The 18,007-nt window shown below is 40.6% G+C and overlaps 1 protein-coding gene across 2 annotated transcripts in view; it reads left to right on the top strand.

The window, feature by feature from the left end:
• CDCA2 (cell division cycle associated 2) overlaps positions 1-18,007 on the top strand; it is a 53,998-nt gene that overhangs the window by 9,557 nt on the left and 26,434 nt on the right. For both annotated transcript variants that reach the window (XM_045986373.1, XM_045986363.1), the window contains exons 5-7: positions 4,482-4,632; positions 12,265-12,464; positions 14,082-14,166. In XM_045986373.1, coding sequence (XP_045842329.1) covers positions 4,482-4,632; positions 12,265-12,464; positions 14,082-14,166 — 436 coding nt within the window. The remainder of the gene's footprint in view (positions 1-4,481; positions 4,633-12,264; positions 12,465-14,081; positions 14,167-18,007) is intronic.

Here is an 18,007-nt window from a genome sequence, read left to right as displayed (position 1 = left end):
GGGCTGGATCCCGGGACCTGGGGTCATGACCTGAGCCCGAAGGCAGATGCCCAGTCAACTGAGCCACCCAAGTGCCCCAAATTACAGGAGTTCTTTGTATATTATATCAACCCTTTTATCAGATATGTTATTTGCACATATTTTCTTCCATCCAGTAGGTTGCCTTTTTGTTTTGTTGATGGTATCCTTTGCTGTGCAGAAGCTTTTTAGTTTGATACAGTAAATAACATTTATTTTCACTTTTGTTGCCTTCGCTTTTGGTGTTAAAACCAAAAACCCTTGCCAAGACTGGTGTCAAGGAGCTCACCACCTATTTTTATGATTTCATGTCTTTCAAATCTTTCATCAGTTTGAGTTAGTTGTTGTGTAGGTGTAAAACTGTTGTTTAGTTTCATGGTTTTGAATGTGGCTGTCCCGTTTTCCGCATGCCATTTTTGAAGATACTGTCCTTTCCCCATTGGATGTTCTTGGCTCTTGGTAAATGCCACTAGAATTTTGTTGGTAATTGCATTGAATCTGTAGATTGCTTTGAACAGAACGACATTTTAATAATTTTCTTCCAATCGGTGGGCACAGAGTATCTGTCCATATATTTATATCTTCAGTTTCTTATTGTTTTCCTTGCATAGGTCTTTTACTTCCTTGGTTAAATTTATTTCTAGCTGTTTAATTCTTTTTGATGTAGTTGGTTTTTTTTATTTTGGTTTCCGCTAGTTCATTAGTAGTGTATAGAAACACAACAGACTTTTATATGATGGTTTTGTATCCTGCAACTTTACTGAAATCATTTATTCTAATGGTTTTTTTTTTTTTTAAGATTTTATTTATTTACTTGACACAGAGAGATCACAAGTAGGCAGAGAGGTAGGCAGAGAGAGAGAGGGAAGCAGGCTCCCCACTGAGCAGAGAGCCCGATGTGGGGCTCGATCCCAGGACCCTGAACTGAAGGCAGAGGCTTAACCCACTGAGCCACCTAATGGATTTTTAGTGAAGTCTTTAGTTTTCTATATTTAATATGCCATCTGCAAATTGTGACAGTTTTACCTGTTTGTTTCCAGTTTGGATGCCTTTTATTTCTTGTCTAATTGCTACTACTTAATCTTTCAGTATAAAGGCATTAACTATTAACTTCCCACTCTGGATGGTAGAGAATTAGCCCTTCTCTCTTCCTTACGCTTTCTATCATACATACACATGTGTACTTCCCATTTTCCACAACTTCCTAATAGTTGGGTTACGTAAGTATTCAGGGGTTTATATTACTATGACTACATAGGTCATACTGAGCTCGTTTTTCTTCTGCAATTATGTTATCCTCCTTTTCTTTTGGGTCATTTTCCATTAGTACAAACAAATCTTAGTATCTCTTTAACTCCTCCTAGACCTCCAGGCATCCCATTTCTGCCTCTTCATCACAGCAAAACTTGGTGAGCGTATTGTCTGTCTGTCTTGCCGTATTGTCTGTCTGTCTTGCCGCACTTCCCTTCTCCCATCCTCTCTGTGGCTGCTAGCCACGCCAACTGGGCTTTTGTTTCTACCACTCTGTCAGCAAGACTCTTGTCACCATTGATCCCTGGCCAAAACAAAGACTAAATCTAAGCATGCCTCTTAGCCTTTCCTCAGCTTTTGAAGTGTTCAACCACTCCCTCCTTGAAACACCTTCTGCACTTGGTTTATAGGATTCCATATTGACCTAATTTTCCTTCTGTGTCGTAGGTCATTCCCTCTGTGTTTCATGTGCTAATTCCACCCCCTGCTTCCAGTTTTTCCTTAGAAATGCTCGAGTACCCTAGGGCTCCCCTCTGTCCCCTTTTGTTTGCTTTGCTTAGGCAACCTAATCCCTTCCCATGGCTTCCATCATTAGCTGTAGACTGACTGCAAAATGTCTGACTTTGGCCCAGAGCTTCCTAGAATGCTAGACTGTGTTAGATATCCAGTTGCCTATTCAACATCTTCCCTTGGGTGTTTTTATAAGCATTTGGCCACAACCAAACTGTACATTTCTTCTTCCCACCAGCTTCTCCAGCCCACTTCCCAGTCGTAGGACATGGCACCATCATCCAGTTGTTCAGGCCAACAACCTATTAAGGTTCCTTGGTTTCTTTCTTCCATATCCAGCACATCACTACCTATCAGAACCCTTTCTGTAAGTCCTCATGTCCCACAGCTCCATTGCTACAACCCTCATATGATTCCTGCCTAGATTACCAAATGCACTTCCTAACTGTTCTCTTCAATTCCCTCCTTCCCTAATCCACCCAGCATCCACAGAGCAGTCAGAGAGAGACTAAATCAGATCATTCCTTCTGCTGCTTAAAACTTTCCACTGGCTTTCTGTTATGCCTTGAATTAAACCCAGACCCCTTCTTTGAAGCTTGCATCGCCCTTCCTGATCTGAGCCTTGCCCACCATTAGCCTCATATCCCCATCTCCTTCCGTTTCCTGGGCATGATGGGGTTTTTTTTTCCCCCTGCTGCATCCTGTTTTCATCCAAGCTTTTGTTACTACAGAATGCCTTTCTCCTCCACTGCCACTTTCTCACGGTTACTTTTTTTTAATTTTTTAAAATTTAGTTTAACTTTTTTTCAGTGCTATAATTCGTGGTTTCCTCACTGTTTTGGTTCCAGCTTAGCTATTGCTTTGATAGGATGCTCTTCTGACTCAAGCCAGAGCAACACTTTTACTTCATCACGTTCCTTTTTCATCTTCTCACTACCACTTCCTGTACCTGAAACTACATTAATATGTTTTCAGAATTTCAGTCCAAAGTGTGATTCCCCCACCTCCACTCTATGTCCTGAGCCCTTGGAACAATATCTGGTACATGGAAGGAATGTTGTTGACTAACAAAGGTCACAAGACAAAAGAATAAAGCAATGCATTTTGAATGGTTGGTTTCCCTTATATATTCCCGTTCTCCATCAGGAAATAGAGAAAAACAGTTCTAACTAGGGACCTTGCATTTGTGTTAGGCAGGATTTCAGTGCTTTAAATTCCTAGGACATTAAACCTATCCCTACCGTGTTCAAATGGGAGTACCCAAAAGAAGCCCATTGGAGGTAAATTGTATGACTTTGGGAGAACCTGTTTCTTTTCTCCATATCTCATAGAGAAGAGTTGGCCACCAGCTTTTTATGAATGTTGTGTGTTATGTCATAAAGGTTTACATCATCAACCATATTTGGATTTAAAATATTCTGTTATGTAACAGTTCGCTTTGTGAATGTATTTAACTGGGAATAGAATCAAGTGTGTGAACAGATCCACCATCAAACATGGCTTCAAACTTTCAATTGATTTTCCTCCAGATGATATCATAAAGGGAGGTAATTTTTTACTTTTATCTGTTGGTGTAATTTTTAAATTATTAGCTCCAAATTAGTGGAAATATTAGAGTAAATAGTAACAGGGGGAAAACTGGATAAAGAACTTAATAATTTAAGGGTAACAGAACTCTTCAATTGTATGTTACTTGCATGTATCTGGCACTTCTCTCCCTGCCAGTGTCAATTTCATTTGATGACTCCTTGGCTAAAACCCTGTTAGCAGAGTTTCCAGAGCGCTCTTGTGCTTAAACCCTCTAACTATTTGGCTTTGTGGTTTTAGCATATGACAGCTTTTAGTGCTGAGGAAGTAAGGTCCTATGAAATCGGGAAAATTTAGCTGGGGAGAGGGTAAGTGTGAAGGTGGGTCTCTGAACTGCTCCAGGAACATCTGCATCTTGTCCTGGCCTCCTGGGAAGGGGGTGTGTGTGGACGGAAATAGGCAGTTAGATTAGCTTGGATTGAACTAGGTATGTTGAGACCCTCATGTGTCATGCAGTTGGTTTTCAGTGGATTGAGATAGATAGATAGATTATATATATATATATAGGCAACTCTGATGAAATTTCCTAGGTGGCAGATTCTTCTTTCTTACCCCATCTCTGGATTCAGTGCTTTCCTGTGTTCTCCATTTAATTGCTTACTTAGAATGGCCTCTCAAACATTTTTGTGCTCAACTTCTTTCCCTTTCCTAATGGGTTATGAACTCCAAGTTAGGAACTCTAAAAGAGAGACCTTAAGCTCTGTGGGAAGAATCCTTTTGAAGAGTTTTTAGCCCCCAGATAACTGGGGATGTATTTTGCATGGGTGCTTTTTTTAAAGCTGTTCCCCACCTACTCCAGATTTTTGTCATGTGTGTGGCTTAACTAATAACAGTATTGAGCCAGGTTGTACGTCTAGACATAACCACACAGCTGTTTTCTGGGCTCGGCTTGAAAACCAAGGGAGGAGCAGAGGAGAAACCAGGGTGATGGCAGCACCCGAAATACTCAAACTGAAAATACATGATTCAAGGAAGAAGAGGCTCTGCCACACTCATTACCTCTGATCTTCAAAAAGCCTTTATGTATTTAGTCCTGGAAACAATGGTTATAGGCCTAGAATAGAGATACTATGTTTGATTTCTTTATAATACCCTCTATGTCTGTATTTTAACAGGGCAGTCCTGTACTGTGTCGAAATGGTAATTCTTTAAGGGAGCGAATGTCTGCCTTCCAGTCAGCTTTTCACTGCATAAAGGAGAATGAAAACATGATCGACCATCCTGAATTCTCGGAGGCTGAAGGAGAGTTCAAGACAACAGGCTTGTGTAAGTAAAAAGAATTCAGTCAGTTTGGACTTCTGTGTTTATTCAGAGACGCCTGTGAGGTATAAAAAAGATTTAGTTCCACAGTGTGAAGGCAGTCTTTTCTGAGCAGAGCTGTGTTTTTAAATGGAGCCTAACATTTAAAATTTGGGAAATTTCTCACAAAAATTTGGATTTCTGGTTTGTCTTGAAAAAACCTGATTTTTCACTCATTCCCAAGCCTGTAATTCCACATGGCCACAGTTGAGTTTTGTGTGTTAACATGTCAGAGCTGGTTGGCTTGTTTTATCCTTAGAATGAGGGAAATTTGAGCATTTAAACCTTGATTTTTGGAAGTTGATTATTAAGCTTAGCAAGCATTTCTATGAATACCAAACAAACACCCAACCCTGATGTTATAAACAGATATATCTAATCTGACACCTTAATAGCCTGTCCTCTTCTTTTTTTTTTAATTATTTTTTTATTTCTTATTTTTTTATAAACATATAATGTATTTTTATCCCCAGGGGTATAGGTCTGTGAATCGCCAGGTTTACACACTTCACAGCACTCACCATAGCACATACCCTCCCCAATGTCCATAACCCCCCTCCCCCTCTCCCAACCTCCCCCACCGCCCAGCAACCCTCAGTTTTTTTTGTGAGATTGAGTCATTTATGGTTTGTCTCCCTCCCAATCCCATCTTGTTTCATTTATTCTTCTCCTATCCCCCTAACCCCCCATGTTGAATCTCCTCGTCCTCATATCAGGGAGATCATATATGATAGTTGTCTTTCTCTGATTGACTTATTTCACTAAGCATGATACCCTCTAGTTCCATCCACGTTGTTGCAAATGGCAAGATTTCATTTCTTTTGATGGCTGCATAGTATTCCATTGTGTATATATACCACATCTTTATCCATTCATCTGTTATGGACATCTAGGTTCTTTCCATAGTTTGGATGTGGAGCACTTTTTCATGTGTCTGTTGGCCATCTGGATGTCTTCTTTGCATAAATGTCTGTTCATGTCCTCTGCCCATTACTTGATTGGATTGTTTGTTCTTTGGGTGTTGAGTTTGTAAGTTCCTTATAGATTTTGGACACTAGCCCTTTATCTGATATGTCGTTTGCAAATATCTTCTCCCATTCTGTCAGGTGTCTTTTGGTTTTGTTAACTGTTTCCTTTGCTGTGCAAAAGCTTTTGATCTTGATGAAGTCCCAATAGTTCATTTTTGCCCTTGCTTCTCTTGCCTTTGCCGATGTTCCTAGGAAGATGTTGCTGTGGCTGAAGTCGAAGAGGTTGCTGCCTGCGTTCTCCTCAAGGATATTGATGGATTCCTTTCTCACATTGAGGTCCTTCATCCATTTTGAGTCTGTTTTCGTGTGTGGTGTAAGGAAGTGGTCCATTTTCATTTTTCTGCATGTGGCTGTCCAATTTTCCCAGCACCATTCATTGAAGAGGCTGTCTATTTTCCATTGGACATTCTTCCCTGCTTTGTCGAAGATTAGTTGACCATAGAGTTGAGGATCTATTTCTGGGCTCCCTATTCTGTTCCATTGATCTATGTGTCTGTTTTTGTGCCAGTACCATGCTGTCTTGATGATGACGGCTTTGTAATAGAGCTTGAAGTCCGGAATTGTGATGCCACCCACTTTGGCTTTCTTTTTCAATATTCCTTTGGCTATTCGAGGTCTTTTCTGGTTCCATATAAATTTTAGGATTATTTGTTCCATTTCTTTGAAAAAAATGGATGGTATTTTGATAGGGATTGCATTAAATGTGTAGATTGCTTTAGGTAGCATAGACATTTTCACAATATTTATTCTTCCAATCCAGGAGCATGGAACATTTTTCCATTTCTTTGTGTCTTCCTCAATTTCTTTCATGAGTACTTTATAGTTTTCTGCATATAGATTCTTAGCCTCTTTGGTTAGGTTTATTCCTAGGTATCTTATAGTTTTGGGTGCAATTGTAAATGGGATTGACTCCTTAATTTCTCTTTCTTCTGTCTTGTTGTTGGCATAGAGAAATGCACCTGACTTCTGTGCATTGATTTTATATCCTGACACTTTACTGAATTCCTGTACAAGTTCTAGCAGTTTTGGAGTGGAGTCTTTTGGGTTTTCCGCATATAGTTTCGTATCATCTGCGAAGAGTCATAGTTTGACTTCTTCTTTGCCGATTTGGATGCCTTTAGTTTCTTTTTGTTGTCTGATTGCTGAGGCTAGGACTTCTAGTACTATGTTGAATAGCAGTGGTGATAATGGACATCCCTGCCGTGTTCCTGACTTTAACGGAAAAGCTTTCAGTTTTTCTCCATTGAGAATGATATTTGCGGTGGGTTTTTCATAGATGGCTTTGATAATATTTAGGTATGTGCCCTCTATCCCTACACTTTGAAGAGTTTTGATCAGGAAAGGATGCTGTACTTTGTCAAATGCTTTTTCAGCATCTATTGAGAGTATCATATGGTTCTTATTCTTTCTTTTATTCATGTGTTGTATCACATTGATTGATTTGCGGATGTTGAACCAACCTTGCAGCCCTGGAATAAATCCCACTTGGTCGTGGTGAATAATCCTTTTAATGTACTGTTGAATCCTACTGGCTAGTATTTTGGTGAGAATATTTGCATCTGTGTTCATCAAGGATATTGGTCTTTAGTTCTCTTTTTTGGTGGGATCCGTGTCTGGTTTTGGGATCAAGGTGATGCTGGCCTCATAAAATGAGTTTGGAAGTTTTCCTTCCATTTCTATTTTTTGGAACAGTTTCCGGAGAACAGGAATTAGTTCTTCTTTAAATGTTTGGTAGAATTCCCCTGGGAAGCCGTCTGGCCCTGGGCTTCTGTTTGTTTGGAGATTTTTGATGACTGTTTCAATCTCCTTACTGGTTATGGGCCTGTTCAGGTTTTCTATTTCTTCCTGGTTCAGTTGTGGTAGTTTATATATCTCTAGGAATGCATCCGTTTCTTCCAGATTGTCAAATTTGTTGGCGTAGAGTTGCTCATAGTATGTTCTTATAATTGTCTGTATTTCCTTGGTGTTAGTTGTGATCTCTCTTTCATTCATGATTTTATTTATTCGGGTCCTTTCTCTTTTCTTTTTGATAAGTCTGGCCAGGGGTTTATCAATCTTATTGATTCTTTCAAAGAACCAGCTCCTAGTTTTGTTGATTTCTCTATTGTTTTTTTGGTTTCTATTTCATTGATTTCTGCTCTGATCTTTATGATTTCTCTTCTCCTGCTGGGTTTAGGGTTTCTTTCTTGTTCTTTCTCCAGCTCCTTTACGCGTAGGGTTAGGTTGTGTACTTGAGACCTTTCTTGTTTCTTGAGAAAGGCTTGTACCACTATATATTTTCCTCTCATGACTGCATTTGTTGCGTCCCACAGATTTTGAACTGTTGTGTTTTCATTATCATTTGTTTCCATGAATTTTTTCAATTCTTCTTTAATTTCCTGGTTGACCCATTCATTCTTTAGAAGGATGCTGTTTAGTCTCCATGTATTTGGGTTCTTTCCAGCTTTCCTCTTGTGATTGAATTCTAGCTTCAGAGCATTGTGGTCTGAAAATATGCAGGGAATGATCCTAATCTTTTGCTACCGGTTGAGACCTGATTTAGGACCCAGGATGTGATCTATTCTGGAGAATGTTCCATGTGCACTAGAGAAGAATGTGTATTCTGTTGCTTTGGGATGAAATGTTCTGAATATATCTGTGATGTCCATCTGATCCAGAGCGTCATTTAAGGCCTTTATTTCCTTGTTGATGTTTTGCTTGGATGATCTGTCCATTTCAGTGAGGGGAGTGTTCAAGTCCCCTACTATTATTGTATTATTATTGATGTGTTTCTTTGATTTTGTTATTAATTGGTTTATATAGTTGGCTGCTCCCACGTTAGGGGCATAGATATTTAAAATTGTTAGATCTTCTTGTTGGACAGACCCTTTTAGTATGATATAGTTTCCTTCCTCCTCTCTTATTATAGTCTTTGGCTTAAAATCTAATTGATCTGATATAAGGATTGCCTCCCCAGCTTTCTTCTGATGTCCATTAGCATGGTACATTGTTTTCCACCCCTCACTTTAAATCTGGAGGTGTCTTTGCGTCTAAAATGAGTTTCTTGTAGGTAATATATTGATGGGTTTTGTTTTTTTATCCATTCTGATACCGTATGTCTTTTGATTGGGGCATTTAGCCCATTAACATTCAGGGTAACTATTGAGAGATATGAATTTAGTGCCATTATATTCCTGTAAGGTGACTGTAACTGTATATTGTCTCTGTACCTTTCTGATCTACTACTTTTAGGCTCTCTCTTTGCTTAGAGGACCCCTTTCCTGTAGAGCTGGTTTGGTGTTTGCAAATTCTTTCAGTTTTTGTTTGTCCTGGAAGCTTTTTATCTCTCCTTCTATTTTCAATGATAGCCTAGCTGGATAGAGTATTCTTGGCTGCATGTTTTTCTCGTTTAGTGCTCTGAATATATCATGCCAGCTCTTTCTGGCCTGCCAGGTCTCTGTGGATAAGTCTGTGCCAATCTAATATTTTTATCATTGTATGTTACAGACTTCTTTTCCCGGGCTGCTTTCAGGATTTTCTCTTTGTCACTAAGACTTGTAAATTTTACTATTAGGTGACGGGGTGTGGACCTATTTTTGTTGATTTTGAGGGGGTCCTCTGCACCTCCTGGATTTTGATGCTTGTTCCCTTTGCCATATTAGGGAAATTCTCTCCAATAATTCTCTCCAATAGCCCTCCTGCTCCCCTCTCTGTTTCTTCTTCTGGAATCCCAATTATTCTAATATTGTTTAATCTTATGGTGTCATTTATCTCTCGAATTCTCCCCTCGTGGTACAGTAGCTGTTTGTCCCTCTTTTGCTCAGCTTCTTTATTCTCTGTCATTTGGTCTTCTATATTACTAATTCTTTCTTCTGCCTCATTTATCCTAGCTGTGAGAGCCTCCATTTTTGATTGATCCTCATTAATAGCTTTTTTGATTTCAACTTGGTTAGATTTTAGTTCTTTAATTTCTCCAGAAAGGGCTTTTATATCTCCAGCGAGGGTTTCTCTAATATCTTCCATGCCTTTTTCGAGCCCGGCTAGAACCTTCAGAATCGTCATTCTGAACTCTAGATCTGACATATTACCAATGTCTGTGTTGATTATGTCCCTAGCCTTCGGTACTGCCTCTTGTTCTTTTTTTTGTGGTGAATTTTTCCGCCTTGTCATTTTGTCCAGATAAGAGGATACGAAGGAGCAAATAAAATACTAAAAGGGTGGCAAGGACCCCAGAAAAATGCACTTTAACCAAATCAGAAGAGACCCCAAATTGTGGGGGGGAGAAGGGATAAAAAGAGGTTCAGAAAAAAAAAAAAGATAAAAATTAAAAAAAGAAAATAGAGAAAAAATATAAAAAAGAGAGAGAAAAAATATATATCTTAGATAAACTAGTCAAAAAAACATTAAAAAAGAAAGGGTAAAAGTTTAAAAAAATTTAGCAGAAGAAGGAAAAAAAAAGAAAAAAAATTTAAAAAAGAATAATTGAGGGGCACCTGCGTGGCTCAGTGGATTAAGCCGCTGCCTTCGGCTCAGGTCATGATCTCAGGGTCCTTGGATCGAGCCCCGCATCAGGCTCTCTGCTCCGCGGGGAGCCTGCTTCCTCCTCTCTCTCTCTGCCTGCCTCTCTGCCTACTTGTGATCTCTCTCTCTGTCAAATAAATAAATAAAATCTTTAAAAAATAATAATAATTGACTTAACTGCAAGACTAAAGAATCATGGGGAGAAAGCCATGAGTTCCGTGCTTTGCTTTCTCCTCCTCTGGCATTCCACTGCTGTCCTAAGTATTGAACCTGCTTTCCTTGGTAGATGAGCTTCGTCCTGGCTGGATTTTTTGTTGATCTTCTGCAGGAGGGGCCTGCTGTAGTGACTCAAGAGTCTTTGCCGATGCGGAATTGCACTGCCCTTACCGGGGCGGACTAAGTAATCCTCTCGTGTTCGCTTTGGGGAGCTTTTGTTCCCTTGAATGCTTTCCGTAGAGTTCTGGAGGGCGGGAATGAAAATGGCGGCCTCCCAGTCTCCACCTGGAGGAGCCGAGAGCCCTGCGCCCCACTTCTCAGTGCGCCCCACTCCTCAATGCGCCCCCAGAGAACAGCGCCCAATTGCTCCTGTATCCCCGGCCTCCAGCTGCGCTCTGAGCTCACCCAGCCTGCGACGGGTTCAAGGAAACCCTGAGCTGTGAGCTTAGTTCTCGGTTTTGTCTCTGTAGCCGGCTTCCCTGTTCTAATACCTGCAAGCTCTGCGACACTCCGACACCCCCGATCCTTCTGTGACCCTGCGGGACCTGGGGCCACGCTGACCCCGCGTGGGCTTCTCCCTGGTTTAGCCTCTGGAGCAATGTTCCTCAGTGGAACAGACTTAAAAGTCCTGATTTTGTGCTCCGTTGCTTCGCCGCTTGCTGGGAGCCAGCCCCTCCCCCCGCGGTTTTTCTTCCCGTCATTTTGGATTCACTTCTCCGGCAGTCCTACCTTTCAGAAAGTGGTTGATTTTCTGTTTCTAGAATTGCTGTTCTCTTCGAACATCCGTTGGATTTGTGGGTGTTTGCAATGTTTAGATAAGCTATCTAGCTGATGTCCTACTACCTGATGTAGTCTCAGCCTGCTACTTCTCCACCATCTTGACTCCTCCAGCCTGTCCTCCTCTTTACCATAACTTTTAGATTGGTTACTTTTTCCTGTCACTTCTGAATTTGCAATCACAATGCATTGGAAACACCAGAATTGAACAAAGTCTTGACATTACCATAATCATAACCATTCCTTGGTGCTTTGCACGCTGAGGTTCCACACGATTTTGTTTTGGTTTCTTGAACCATCTTCAGGTACATTTCAACACCTCCTCACACACAGAGCACTTTTACTCAAGTCCCATTCATCTACCTCCCTAGTGTGTGACCCACTCTGACATGCTCGTTTGTATTTGTAGTTTGTAACTTACCTATTTTTCACTCCTGACCTGCATTTTAAAATATTTTACTGACATGATTACTCTAGTTCTGTAGACGACCAAATTCACTTTTTGTGGCTGGGAAGAACTGAGGCACATTTAGGCTGTATGTTTCATAAAATCATACACAGTCAAAGCAGAACCAGTATTAGAACATAACCACATCCTTTAAAATGTTCAAAAGAGGGGCCCCTCGCTGACTCAGTTAAGCATCTGTCTTAGGCTCAGGTCGTAATCTCGGGCTCCTGAGATGGGAGTCCTGTTTTGGACTCCCTGCTGAGTAGGGATCCTGCTTCTCCCTCTCCTGCCCCTCCACCTGCTTACATGTGTTCTTAAATCTTAAAAAAAAAAAAAAGTTAAAAAGAAGGTTTCATTGTATATTTTAAAATAGTGAGATACTATATCAGAAATGGAAATACATATTAGCATATCTTTGTACATTTTTAAAATCTAGAAAAAAATTTTAATAATATTTATTATCCTTTTAGTAGTGATGTTCTCTTATCTTCCAGCTAGATTTCTTCTGAATAGAAAGATGTACTTTTAATTGATAAAATATTTAGATTCAAGCATTATATTTTACTGAAATTATTATGTGCAAAACTTAAAAGTGGTATAGTAAAAGAAAATATTTTTGCCTGTGTATAGCCAAAAAGGAACATCTTGGTGGATGTCAAGAGTCTGAGTTCCCTGCAAACTTATCATCCAAGCGTCGAAGGATATCCTCTCAGAGTGGCTTTGATGAAAATCTCATGGACGCCGTTCATCTCCAGATATTCCATAGTGCCCCTTCTCCTAATACAGGCAAAATGTGTGCTATTGAAGCTGCACCTGCAGATTTTTCCGAGGTAATTCACTGACCAGAGTCCTAGGAAAAGGAAGCTTTGGTTTTTCCGGCTGGACAGTTTTAAGACTGTCAGAACCCTTTTCCAGCTAGGGTACCTTGTTTTTTTACATTGTAGCTGAGTTTTCAATTACGCTGTGTGTGTATGAATCACCTACTTGTTAAATTTTTTTATTGTTAGCTTATTGGTTAGACAGTTCTGATGAATATGTTGCTTTTGGTTACAAACAAACATTTAATGAAAATATTAAGCCCTGCGGTTTTCTGCTTGCCAAGTATTGTTCTAGATACCGATGGTACAGCTGTGAGAAAATTATGGTCCTGCCCTCGAGCAGCTTTTAGTCTGCTGGAGGAGGCAGAAACAGGAGCATATTATTTACACAACTGGCAAATGAGCTGAAGATTCTCTATGGGCTGTGCTGCTCAAGTCTGAGAGGTCTTGCACTTGGCTTTTCTGCCTCTACCTGCTTTATTACTGGCTAGGAAGCAGGGTGCTCTTTAGCAATATCTCCTTTGCTGAGCTCACTTCTTTCAAGTAGGTTTAGGGATTTTTGTTTATGACTACCTAAAGCCTGTCAAGATTATTAAAAGATCGTAAGCTCCATGAATTAAATACTACTATTGAGGATCCTTGACTTTCACTCACATGTAAACAGGAAGCTGCTTCTCTCATCATGGGCTTTCCATGTTTTAGTTCTGGTGTGACACAGCTGGTTCCCATATCTTTAGTTAGAGCAGACACCTGACACCATTAGATCTGAAACTTTTTATCTGTAACTTCCCTGTCACAAAGACTCCGAGCTTATTCTGTTGATCTGATTTGGACTGGCATAATAAATGTTTGATAGTTAAGATTCTTGGGGGCCCAGTAGGTTTCATTTGTAGCTTACAGTCACTTATAATTTCTGCTCCCTCTGTTTTTTTCTAGTTGATATGAAATTATCATCCAGCAAAACCAATAGTTTTTCATCAGCACTTTGGGCATACACCATGATTTAGAAATGGTGTCCACATTAATAGGAATGTATTTTCTATCCTAGCTATTAATGTTTTTCCTAGCTATTGATACATTTTTAAATAATTACATAACATTTTTTGCCTTTTTTTTTTTAAGATTTCTTTATTTATTTTAGAGGTGGTGGGGGAGAACAGAAGTGGGAGGGGTAGAGACGGTGAAAGAAAATCTCAAGCAGACTCCACACTTAGCATGAAGCCCGGCATGAGGCTCTCTCATGAACCTCTCTCTCCTGAGATCATCACCTGAGCCAGAACCAATGGTTGGATGCTTAACCGACTGTGCTACCCAGACACCCCTATTCTTCATTACTTTTGAGAATTTCCTCTTTAAAGTTAATCAGAATAGTTTTCTAGACTTCTAACAGTAAGGCAACAAAACGTGCCCTCCAGACTTCCTCGGGAGCTGAAATTTGTTCAGTAGGATGTTTAGGCTGCAGTTACGGTGTTTTTAGTTCAATCCCTATATGCTTTCCTAACAGCTAGGTAGTGATTGGTTTAAGATCAGATTTCTAGATAATCTATACTACTTTAATCTTTACAAAGATCTCAGTACTCTTGTAAGTAATAAGACTTAATATTTCTTTAATTTTATCCCTCTGCCAAGAAATCTTTTGAATCTGGTTTAACACGGTCTGGATATTTAGTTGGAGAGTCTGTTTCACCTTCCGAGTTCACAGAGGCTTCAAGTGGTAAGTATTTAATCTTTCCATAGTACCTAGTACCTGTGCCAGTTCACCTATTGAAATATGTGTTCAGTAGACATTTGTGGTTGGTTTACTAATCTTTGGGGAAACTGAGGCAGTGCCCTGCATTTTAGGAGCTCTCGGTCTAGTAGAAATGTTTCAGAATTCTTGTATGAGAGAGGACTTTTTTTTACTTAAACTGCTGATGATAAGAGTGAGATATTTCCAAGTTGACAGAATCGGTTATTAAAAAAAAAAAGGATGTCTTGGGGCGCCTGGGTGGCTCAATGGGTTAAAGCCTCCACCTTTGGCTCAGGTCATGATCCCAGGCTCTTGGGATTGAGCCCCACATTGGGCTCTCTGCTCAGCAGGGAGCCTGCTTCCCTCTCTCTCTGCCTGCCTCTCTGTCTACTTGTGATCTGTTTGTCAAATAAATAAAATCTTTAAAAAAAAAAAAACCAGGATGTCTGAACATATAACACATACTTCGTAAGAGAAAACACTGCGTGTGTGTTGTTTTTTTGTTTTGTTTGGTTTTTGGTTTTGTTTTGTTTTTTTGTTTTTTTGTTTTTGTTTTTGGTTTTGGTTTTTAAGTGTGGAAAGGGACCAGCGTTCAAAACTTTCCCCAAATCAGTATGCCGGTATTGTGTGAAAGTCACCAGTAAGGTATTAGGCTTATTATCAACCTACCTGTGTCTTTATCTTTAAAGTAAAACTTAAAGACGGAGTTAGGCCTTGCATTTTTATCCATTCCGAGAGCCTGTGCTTTCCATGGGGCATTTGGCCCATTAACCTTTTAAGTCATTATTGATATGGTTTGATTTATAAATCTACCGTTTTTATCATGCATTTTCTGTTCCGATTTTTGTTCCTCTGTTTCCCTTCTCTCTTTTTGGGGTTTATTTGAAATATTCTTTTTGGAAAGCCACGCTAGAACCCTACCCATTTACCTTTCAGACTATACCTCATTGCATCATTTTAAGGTTACCTTAGGGATTGCAGAATACATTCTTAACCTTTCAGTCTACTTAGAGTTAATGTTGTACAACTTCATGTAAAAGACAGCGTAGTATAATAATTTATAAAATATATATTTATATTCATTATCTAAATGAATATTTACTGAATGAATAAATAATAATAAATAGATGACCAAATACACGGTTTTCAGATCGATTTGGTCTTCCTCCACAGTTCCTGAAAATACAGCTATAAAGGTGACACAAGGTGCCTTTGGACCCCACCAGCTGGTTGCCAGGAGGACCAACTATGTGATTGGAGGGTGGAACTTTAAGCCCCACTCCTGACTTCTGATGAGGGGCTTGGGGCTGGAGGTTGAATCAGCCAATGGCGTTACCATTCATGGCCACAGAATGAAGCCTCAATAAAAACTAAGAAACACAGGGTTCAGAGAGCATCCTGGTTGGTGAACAAACACATGGAAATGTGGGGAGAGTGGTACTTCTAAAAGAGGTCATGAAAGCTCTGTACCTCTTCCCCAGACCTCTCCTTTGTTCTCGTCATCTAGCTGTTGATTGATATCCTTTCTCATTTCCTCTAATGAACTGGTAAACACCGTGGTTCCCTGAGTTCTGTGAGCTGCTCTGGCAAATTAAAAGAACATTAAGAGAACCTCTTGATTGATAGCCACTCAGTCAGAAGTTTAGGTAGCAATCTGGACTTGTGACTGGTGTCTGAAATCCAAGGAGGAGGTTGTTGGAACCTCCAGTCTGTAGCATGTCAGAGGCACCAGTGACAGCCCAGGACTTGGGACTGGCTTTTTGTTTTTTTTTTTTTTTGTTTTTTTTTTTTTTAAATTATCTGTTTATTTGAGAGAGAGTGAGAAAGAGCACACAAGCAGGGTGAAAGGCAGAGAAAGAGAAGCAGACAACCTGCTGAGCAGGGAGCCCGATGTAGGGCTCAATCCCAGGACCCAGGGATCATGACCTGAGCCAAAGGTAATCACCCAGCTGACTGAGCCACCCAGGTGTCCCAGACTGGCATCTTAAATGAGTGAGGGATGCTCTTGTTGGACTAGCCCTTGACCTATGGAACCTGATGCAGTCTCTGGGTAGGGTCAGGCTTGGGTTGGAGTTCTTGGACCACCTGCTGGTGTCAGAATTGTTTGGTGGCATTGTGTGTGGGGAATCCCCTTCACCCAAGTTGGACTTGGGTCCTGGAACCCAAAAAGAGTTGGTGTTAGGGGAAATAGATCCAGACAGTTTGTAAAGTTTCTATTTCCTGTCTGCCCACCCACGTCTTTTTTGGCCCTTTACACTATTGATAACTTCTATATTACTTTTATATTCATTTTAAATCCTGCACTGTTTTTGCTTTACACAGTGTATGTTTCGTGCAGTATTTTTTCTTTTATATCAACATACATACACATAAATAATTAGATATAATTCAAAATTGAACTGGGCCTCATGTATTTGTATTTGCTAAATCTGACAGCCCTACTCATGAATGACTGAGGTAAAGTTCCCTGGTGCCCCTTCTTTGTCCCTGGATGCTTCTGTCATGGAGAGAACGAAATATGTCCAAGGCAAATGGCCTGGGCCGCTCACCACCACATGCTCATGCTCCTCTGAACAAGCGTCTGTTCCCTCCCCCTTCCTTCCTGTTCCAGTAGATCCTCTGTGCTCTGACCCAAGGCCAATCCCTTCACAGTGATCCCTTGTCGCTTGGAGGACCTCCTGTCTGAGGTGTTCCCTCTGTTCTGAGTTGTTCACGTCTCCCATTAACATAGAGTGTGCTGTATTATCTCCCTTCTTAAACTGACCCTTGTCCCGGGATTTCCTTCAGCCAAAACCCCATTTCCTTGCTTCCTCTATGGCAAAACTCCCTTTAAGAGCAGGTGGTGCTCTGTCTCCTCTGCCTCCCATTCTCACTTGCACCACTCCAAACAGGCCTTGATCACCTCTTCATTGCTATCCCATTAGGCATTCTCAACAGACCCTCTTCTCAGGGCCCCAGCATGGCAGGCAGAGCTGCCATTGCCCTCCCTAGATGAACCATTTCTTTACTGGGAATCGGGACGCTGTTCTCTCTTGTCTTCCCTGTTTTACTGACCATTCCTTATTTGTCTGTTTATTTTCTTCTCTGACTTCCTTTAACCTTCAAGCATTTGAATGCCTTTAGCGCTCGGGCTTTTTCTCTCTGTGGGCATTCCCACAACACTAAATGCTACCTGCATGCTGTTGACTTCAGAATTTAAATACCCGTCCTTGGCCTCTTCCCTGAACTCTTAAGTACCCAACTGCCTTTTCTGGTCTCCACAGGGATGTCTAATAAACATCTCAGACTTAAGACTTAATACTCAAGAAGATCTTGACTATTTTTCCTTCCCCAGTCTGCTCACCTCTGGGTTGTTTTTTGTTGTTTTGTTTTATTTCATCTCAATAAACCATCCTACCATTCACCCAATTGCTTGCATCAAAAGCAAATGAATAACACTGGCCACCTCCTTTTTAAAAGTTAAACTTCTGGGCATACCTAGGTGGCTCAGTTGGTTAAGTGTCTGGCTCTTGACTTTGGCTCAGGTCATGATCCTAGGGTGCTGGGATTGAGCCCATGTTGGGCTCCACACTCAGCAGGGAGTCTGCTTGAGATTCTCTCTCTCCCTCTCCTGCTACCCCTCTTCCCACCTCTCTCCCTCAAATAAATAAATCTTAAAAAAGAAAAAAAAAAGTTCAATTTCAGTCCCATTAACAAGTGCTGTTGGTTTTATCTTGACGATATAGTAGATGTCTAACCACTTCCCACCCCCTAACTTATCATTGTGGTCCAGACTCCCACCTTCTCGTGCCTGGGTTGTTTCGTGCGTCCTCTTATGTGATTTCTC

This window comes from Meles meles, chromosome 2, assembly GCF_922984935.1.
Source record: "Meles meles chromosome 2, mMelMel3.1 paternal haplotype, whole genome shotgun sequence".
NCBI classification, from domain to species: Eukaryota; Metazoa; Chordata; class Mammalia; order Carnivora; family Mustelidae; genus Meles; species Meles meles.
Note: the sequence above shows the minus strand (reverse complement) of the source record. Positions and strands in the feature narration are given on the sequence as shown.